The 8618-nt window shown below is 41.9% G+C and overlaps 1 protein-coding gene across 1 annotated transcript in view; it reads right to left on the reverse strand.

Annotated features, from left to right (window-relative positions):
• Positions 1-8618, reverse strand: part of CFDP1 (craniofacial development protein 1) — a 154361-nt gene that overhangs the window by 102061 nt on the left and 43682 nt on the right. The window contains exon 5 of the mRNA XM_011976807.1: positions 8042-8161. Coding sequence (XP_011832197.1) covers positions 8042-8161 — 120 coding nt within the window. The remainder of the gene's footprint in view (positions 1-8041; positions 8162-8618) is intronic.

An 8618-nucleotide genomic window follows, 5' to 3' on the forward strand; every position in this document is an offset into this window, starting at 1 on the left:
GGCACAGTGGCTCACGCCTGGAATCCCAGCACTTTGGGAGGCCGAGGCAAGTGGACTGCTTGAGGTCAAGAGTTTGAGACCAGCCTGGCCAACATGGTGAAATCCCGTCTCTACTAAAAATACAACAATTAGTTGGGCATGGTGGCAGGCGCCTGTAACTCCAGCTACTTGGGAGGCTGAGGCAAGAGAATAACTTGAACTTGGGAGATGAACGCTGCAGTGAGCCGAGATCCCGACACTGCACTCCAGCCTGGGCAACAGAGCGAGACTCCATCTCAAAAAAAAAAAGAGAAAACTTTTCTACGTTTGGAGTCTCATTTAGATGCTCAGATTGGCAAGGACTTTATTTCATGATCCGAATTGTCAGATATCCTCTTCCCTCCCAAAAGGATATCACTAGACTCTCCATTCATACTTATCTCAGTTACTAGTTTAGCCTGGAATAAGAGCTTTGAATCAACAATGTGAATGAAATTGCCTTTAAAAGATTCAAAATACTCCAGATATTCACGGGAAAATCTTTTAAAAATTATTTTCCTTATTCAATTCCTATTTACTCTGTACCTGCAATACCTATAAAGGCTTATTTTAAAACAAATCAAGAATAAGTTAAAAACAAATGAAGCAGGGTATTAACATCCACTGAAGAACATGAAGGCGAGCTAGGTACAGGGTATTCTTACTTCTACACAAACCACATCATTCTGGAGTCGATAAGTAAGATAACAACAGTACCACCAGAGCTGCTAAAATCAATCATTTCCATTGTCACCACTAGTTCCTGTAACATCCTATTAAAAGCTATCTCTAGCTAGTCCTATCCTGGAACAAATGATCACTAGAAGAAATGCACTTGACACAAGCTGGACAAAGATACTCCTACCTGGCTCTCCATCAACATGTAAGTTGCCCACAACGTAGGATTCACACCTCAGTAGGACATGATTACCCTCTAGAAACAGTAATAGCCACTATTCCCCACATCACATCTTGTCCACAGCTTCACTGTTGCTGCTGACAGGTATCAATGTACAAACACACCTGGAACTCTTTTTTTTAATGTGCTAGGCCTTCACTTTCTTGAGACAGGAATGAAACAAAAGTATAGAAAATGGTTATATTAATGAGGAAAAGCTTACAAAGGAAAAGGGGAGAAACAGTCCTCTCACTTTCTTCAAAAATAACAAAATAGCTTTCAAAGAGTCCCTCACCAGTTATGAAACTGAGGAGAGATTCTTTTTAACAACAACAACAACAACAACAACAAAATCTATCAGGAGGATAAGAAAGAGCAGTGGCAATGGCAAAGTGGCTGAGAGCCCAGGCTTTGGTCTCAAATAGACTTGGGCTGAAATCCAAGCTCGACCAATCATCAACTATGTAACTTCAACGAGTGAAGGGTGCCTCTCTGAACCTCAGTGTCCTGATCTGTGAAATGGGCACAAAGTTAGTGCCTACATCTTGGAATGTTTATGTGGGTTAAGTGAAATAATATATGTAAAACATTTAGAATTGTGCCTTAAATGTGGTGAAGCAGTCAATAAATAGGAGTTATTTATTCTTTCAAAAAGGGTAAAGAATATTTAACCCGCAGTCTGAGAAGATAGTAGGTTTGGTATTTAATCCAAAGAACAAATTGTTTCCAAAAGGAAATTAACATGGTCATCAAAGGGAAACACGTTACCCTAGAGTGGGAAACACAGTTGCCTACAGGAACCATGCAGGTAATATAAATGAGTAAAGCCACTGAGTAGGGACCACAAAAGGGCAAATCTCATCTACTCTGTGCCAACCCAGTGTTACCATAGGTGAAGAGGGAAGGTAGTGGCAGAAATTTTCATTTCTCAAGAAAAGCCAGTAATCCAGATTTTTATGTCAACTTCTAGAGTTTAAAATATTGGCCAAATGAGGAGACCAGGAGAGATCACACCATTAGCTGCTCAGACAGGAAGACTCTGCTCAAAAACCAAAGATTGCTGGTGACTGATTACATACACTGAATTTTGGCAAACCACAATGATCAGCATTACTGTCTTCTCAGTCCTTAGTCTGGGTCTTGTATCTTCAGGATGGTACTGTGAGGGATTCTGTGTCTTCTATCTTCGGGGAAAACATTGCTACACTGACATCACCTATGATGTTGTTTGAGACTCAAAATGAAGGCCTTCTTTTTTTTTCACTCCAAAGATCAAGAAGGCTAAAACTACACGGGAAAATGATATCTTTCCCTCTTAAGTTATATTGCTTTAGGTTATTCTCAATCTATAAAGAGGCAGCTAAACAGCAGGCCCTTAATTAAACAAGTCAATGCCTAAGGGTAGGATTACAAATTTTAATGACACTGATGGTGGCCCGCTGTTGGAATAAAGTAAATAGTAAATGTTGGCTTGAAAATAGATAGCAAATGTGGGGTTGAAGCCTGGCCAGCCAGATACCAGCAAATGTTGAGAAAACTGGATGCAAGTGGCTAACAGTACTGGTAGTAAGGACTGGTGAGTGAGGGAAGAGGCGGATCAAGAGCATGGAATGACAAGACCATGAGAATTTAGACACACTAAGCTTTGTGCTTTACTACCAAATGTAGGAGAGTAATTTTTGTAGTCTGATTCCTGCCTCTAATTAAAATTGGGCTTATTCCATTCCCAAAACATAAACTTTGGCTTTTTATAGCCTAAGCAGTGTGCTATTTTAAACACATGGAGGAAATGCATTTTCAGTTATAAACATTTCCTCCTCTAAATCTGTTCTTATTTCTGAATCTGTGCTTATGTTAGCAAAAGATGTGGGACAGGATGTTTTACTCTCCTGCTCTGGTTTTCCTGTATTGCTTAAATCTGTTTAGAAGAAAATAAACAAATAAAGTGTTTCTTTAGGACAATTTCTATAAACTGAAGCAGCTCCCAAAATGAAAAAAACTCTGTGGGAAAAAAATTTGACTGCATTAAGATAATTTTATTTTAATATACTAGATTATTCCTGTAGATCCTTCCCTTGAAAAGACTTTCTATACCCTGCATGTGGAGTGTGTTGACAGATACTAATATTTACACTGATAAAATGTGCCCACTCAGTTACCCTAGATCAGCTGAATTCCTCTTGGCCCCGTCTTTTCCCAAGCACAATTGTAATTGTAAAGCTTTCTGAGATGCATTTCATAAAAATGAGCATACCAACCTTGAAGGTCATTCTGGATTTACTTGGAAATCCAAGGTTCACAGTATCATACTTAAACATGTACATTTTAATGTACAACTCTGAAGACTTTTACTCAGGCACTTGGCAGACATATCCTTGTAATGTGTTATGTTCCATCAGTGCTTTCAAAGAAACTGATTTTGGTCAAATTTCACTTTACCCTGTTTATAAGGGAGTCAGCATTCTTTACTGAAAAATATTTCACTTGTATAGCTCCTGAGATAGCTCCTGGTTGGCCCCTAGATTCCCTCTATACCCTTCCCCACATCGCTCTCTGCTCTAGGAGCTGTTCTGTAAGGACAGCCTGATGAAGACTCTCCTTAAACCAAACTTTAGTCAGACTCCAATGAGCCCTCTTCTCAACTAAAGCTTGAAATTAGCCCCTGCCCTTGCTGGGCCTGCACGGCCCAGTTTCAGAAATAATTCTGCGCTAAGTCAGTTTAGAGAGAATCCCCTACCCTTGATATCTGATCACACTAGACTGCCTTGAGCAAGAATACCCCTATCCTTGATGTCTCTTAGTAATTTTCCATCCACTGACCACCTGCCTCCCGATTCTGCCAAAAATCCCCAGCTGTTTTTGCTGTATTCAGAGTTGAGCCCTCTCTCTCTACCCTAGAGATAGTCTTGACACCCATTGCAATAGTTTTGGATAAAGTGTTCTCACAGTTTCAACAAGTGTCGGAATATTCTTTAATAAGTCTCAGAGGGCAATGGAGCTCCCTAAGAGGCTGCAGAGAGAGAAGAAACAGATCTGGGTATTTATTCCCTTGGCTTCCCTCTGGGGGAAGTCCATTACTTAACAGAAGGTCTCAGCTCCTGTCAGGAGGTCCATTCTACTTAACCCTGTCTTCCCCTGCCATTAACTGTTCCCATTCTTGCCCTTTCAAGCCTAGGGGTAGTAATAGAGTCTCATTATTACCAGCCCCAGGGAGGCCACACCAATATTTGTATCCCCATGGTTTTCCACCACTTTGTGAGTTATTAAACTCTCCTCAAAGTACTGTATTTGAGAATGCCATCTGTTTCCTGCTGGATCTCCCTAATACAGATATCATCTCAGCAGATTTCTTATTCTAAAAAGGCTATTAGCTCTAAGAAAGGCAGGCACAGATATGACAAGCAGTGAGATTTCTATATGAGTGACTTAAATAAGCTGATTTTAAGCTGCCATTTCTCCATTCTCTAGTTATTTTTATAATTATAGTAGCAGAGTATTTTCTGAAACATATAGTTTCCAAGAAGAATCTCTAAGCATCAACAGGGATTATTTTAAGAAGAAATATCCAAGGAAACTAGAAGTAAAAACTGTGTTAGCTAAAACTAACCAGAAACCTAAGAAGAGCTTCTTTGCCTTTATTTCCATCTGGTGGTTATATCCAGCGGTAACGTTCATAGTAATACTTTTAATAAGTGCAAGAAACACCTTAATAATACCACATACAAACCTGGCAACTCTTAATCACCTGCTGAAGGCTAATTCCATACATAGTCTAGAGCAGTATTTGTCAAATTCAGGTTGTAGTTGATTGTGAAATCAATTCAGCAAGTCCTAACAGTTTTTTAAATGACACCTCTATACACAATAATGTAAAACAGAAAATCAGAGCATATTATACATAGTAAGCATAAATATTTCACCAAATTTTTATCTCACCTTTTTACATACCTATTTTTATAGGTGTACAAGGGCATAATGTAAAATGTATTCCTTATGATGGGTGGTAGTCAGGAAAGTTTGAAAGCTACTGGTCTGGGCGACCAGTCGTGGTGGCTCACACCCGTAATGCCAGCACTTTGGGAGGCCGAGGTCAGGAGTTCAAGACCAGCCTGGCCAACATGGTGAAACCCCGTCTCTACTAAAATTACAAAAATTAGCTGGGCATGGTGGCGGGTGCCTGCAATCCCAGCTACTCGGGAGGCTGAGGCAGGGAACTGCTTGAACCCAGGAGGTGAAGGTTGCAGTGGGCCGAGATCCTGCCACTGCACTCCAGCCTGGACGACAGAGCAAGACTCTGCCTCGAAAAAAAAGTAAATAAATAAAGGTACTGGTCTGAAGAGAACCCCCTTCAAACAATACAATAAATATAAAGCTAAAAACATGTTTCAGCCTACAGCTTCAAATTTTAAAAATCCGAATCTTTATTAAAAATACAGCTTGCTGGATGGGCGCGGTGGCTCAGGCCTGTAATGCCAGCACTTTGGGAGGTCGGGGAGGGGGGAAATGGATCACGAAGTCAGGGGTTCGAGACCAGCCTGGTCAACATAGTGAAACCCCATCTCTACTAAAAATACACAAAATTAGCCAGGCATGGCGGCGTGCGCCTGTAATCCCAGCTACTCGGCGGAAGGCTGAGGCAGGAGAATCACCTGAACCCGGGAGGCAGAGGTTGCAGTGAGCCAAGCTCGCACCATTGTACTCCAGTCCAGGTGACGGTGCAAGATTCCAATTCAAAAAAACAAAAAATAAATACAGCTTGTTGCCAAACATAAGCATATCAGTAACTGAAATAAAACTTCTATAAAACAGTATTTATTTATTTATTTATTTATTTTTCTTTTGAGATATGGTCTCCCTCTGTCACCTAGGCGGGAGTGCAGTGGTGCAATCTCAGCTCACTTCAACCTCTGCCTCCTGGGTTCAAGCGATTCTGCTGCCTCGGCCTCCCAGGCAGCTGGGATTATGGGTAAGTGCCACCAACGCCCAGCTAATTTTTGTATTTTGAGTAGGCATGGGGTTTCACCATGTTGGCCAGGCTGGAAAACCGTATTTACTCTTACTACATGTGATGTGCCCTGATATTTTCTCTTAATTGATGATTCCAAACCACAGTGTACAAAGTACTTGCCTAGAGTATTAACAGGGCAGGTCTGTAGAATTCTGTTCTACAGCTGCCTTCATCTGATTTTATGTCATTTCTATGGTGGTATCAAGCAATCAAATCCTCTTCCTCCTTAGGTTTCTGTGTAACTACTACATGACTTCTGCTCAGTGGGAGAGAAATATCTTGAGTATGAAGCAGATAAAGATGTAACAGTTGAGGAACTAGCCCCATCCACATGTCCTGGCATTCAGTGCCATGGTACATGCTGAGAGCACCATCTTACTGCAAGCACCTGCAGCTCCCAGCCTGAGGACATAGGGCAAGGAATGTGCGGAAGCAGCTCTGAGCCAATGTCCGATGGGCAGTGGAGGTTAAACATTCCACCCTCCTCAGCCCTCACTGTGTTCTTTCCAATCTCTAAGTTTCCCAGCAGGAATGAGTGCCAGCCACAACTAGCAGTCACCTGCTTGATAACTCAACATTTACTGGCTTCTTTCCTCTCTTGTACCTCTCTACTGGGGCTTCCTGGAATCACCTCTCATATAAACGACACGCACTTAAACCTTTATCTCAGGGTCTATTTCTGGGTATATGCAACCTAAGAGAGTACACTAGTATAACTCTGTTGTTTAGAGCCAGGGCTGCAAAGATGGGGAGGGTCCACCCTAAAAAAGCTCACGCTCCAATAGGAAAATCAACGCTCTTTTTAAAAATGTGGGGCCGGGCGCGGTGGCTCACGCCTGTAATCCCAGCACTTTGGGAGGCCAAGGCGGGCAGATCACGAGGTCAGGAGATCAAGACCATCCTGGCTAACATGGTGAAACCTAATTTCTACTGAAAATAAGCTGGGTGTGGGGGCCTGCCACCACACTCGGGAGGCTGAGGCAGAAGAATGGCATGAACCCAGGAGGCAAAGCTTGCAGTAAGCCAAGATTGCACCACTGCACTCCAGCCTGGGCGACAGAGCAAGACTCCACCTCAAAAAAAAAAAAAAAGAAGTGAAACAAAACTTTACCGCTCATAGCAATGACAGGTATGCTCAAGGAGGGAAGGAAGAGGGGACAATATCTGACTGAAGGGCCACAGAAGCCAGTGTAGGAGTCTGCAGAACTCCCTACAGGAGTCAGATGGGTAGTCAGGGCTATCCATAGTATGGGTCTATGTTCACTTCCCTGTGGTAAGTCTTAAAGCCTCTCTGATTTAGTGTAATACTTTACTTCTCACATTTAGGTTAAGAAAATAATTTTTACTTCTTCCAAAAAGAAATAATTCTAGCCTTCAGCTAAAAATAACTCAAGTAATATGAAAAATATGAAAGGAGAAAAACTATTAAGTTCCTGACAATGTGTTAAGAAAATTATTTGTAAATCATCTTTGATCTTTTTATGTTCCTCTGAAATCATAGACGATGGCAGTGAGTGTTCAACCCAAATATTCATAAAAAGTTCTAAAGAAGGCTGATATTTTCATTTGAAAAGCATTATTTTTAAATGTAAAATTTACATGTTCAGCTTTGTGTTCAATCCTATAAACCAGGACTTCTTTAAGGCTGGCAACAAATAAGAAAGCTACAGCTAATTTTCTCCCTTCTATTTTTTTTTTTTTTTTTTTTTAAAGAGACAGGATCTCTCTCTGTCACCCAGGCTGGAGTGCAGTGGCACAATCACGGCTCACTGCAGCCTCAACCTTCTGTGCTCAAGTGATCTTCCTGCTTCAGCCTCCACAGTAGCTGGGACACAGGTGCAAGCCACCATGCCCAGCTAATTTTTTTTCTAAGAGACAGGGTCTTAATGTATTGCCCAGGCTAATCACAAATTCCTGGGCTCAAGCAATCCTCCTGAGAAAGTTATGGCTAATTTTCCTTTGCATCTTCCATTCTGGTAAACATTGCAGCAAAGGCAAAGCAGCATCATAATTCTCTGTCTCAGGCAAGGAGTTTGATCTGCAGCGAAAGCAGGTATTTGCACTGAAAGCTTCTTCAACATGCCAAGTACATCAGGGACTGAGACTCAAATACTCACCCTGACCCAGCAGGGAGTGACGGCAGAGCTGAAGGGACATTAGCTGGTGGTTTTTCTTTCTCATTCTGCTTGAAGAAGGATTTGGCCTCTTTAGATGTAGCATCCACTTCCTTAGTCACCCTGTGCCAAGGAAAAAGACATCAAGCTTACAAGAAGAATAAAGACAAAGAAACAAGCTAGAAAAGGAAATAAAGACAACTAGAAAAAGATCCACTGGGCTTTCAATAAATTCTGGATGCTCAGCGTTATGATAAAAGTTTACTACAATAACTTTCAATAAAGACATTTTCCCGGCTGGGTGCGGTGGCTCACGCCTGTAATCCCAGTACTTTGCGAGGCCGGGGCAGGCAGATCATGAGGTCAAGAGATCGAGACCATCCTGGCCAACATGGTGAAACCCCGTCTCTACTAAAAATATAAAAATTAGCTGGGCGTGGTGGTGGGAGCCTGCAGTCCCAGTTACTCGGGAGGCTGAGGCAGGAGAATCACTTGAACCCAGGATGCAGAGGTTGCAGTGAGCCAAGATTGCGCCACTGCACTCCAGCCCTGGCAACAGAGTGACACTCCGTCTCAAAAA

This window comes from Mandrillus leucophaeus, unplaced genomic scaffold (assembly GCF_000951045.1).
Source record: "Mandrillus leucophaeus isolate KB7577 unplaced genomic scaffold, Mleu.le_1.0 Scaffold17, whole genome shotgun sequence".
Taxonomy (NCBI): Eukaryota; Metazoa; Chordata; class Mammalia; order Primates; family Cercopithecidae; genus Mandrillus; species Mandrillus leucophaeus.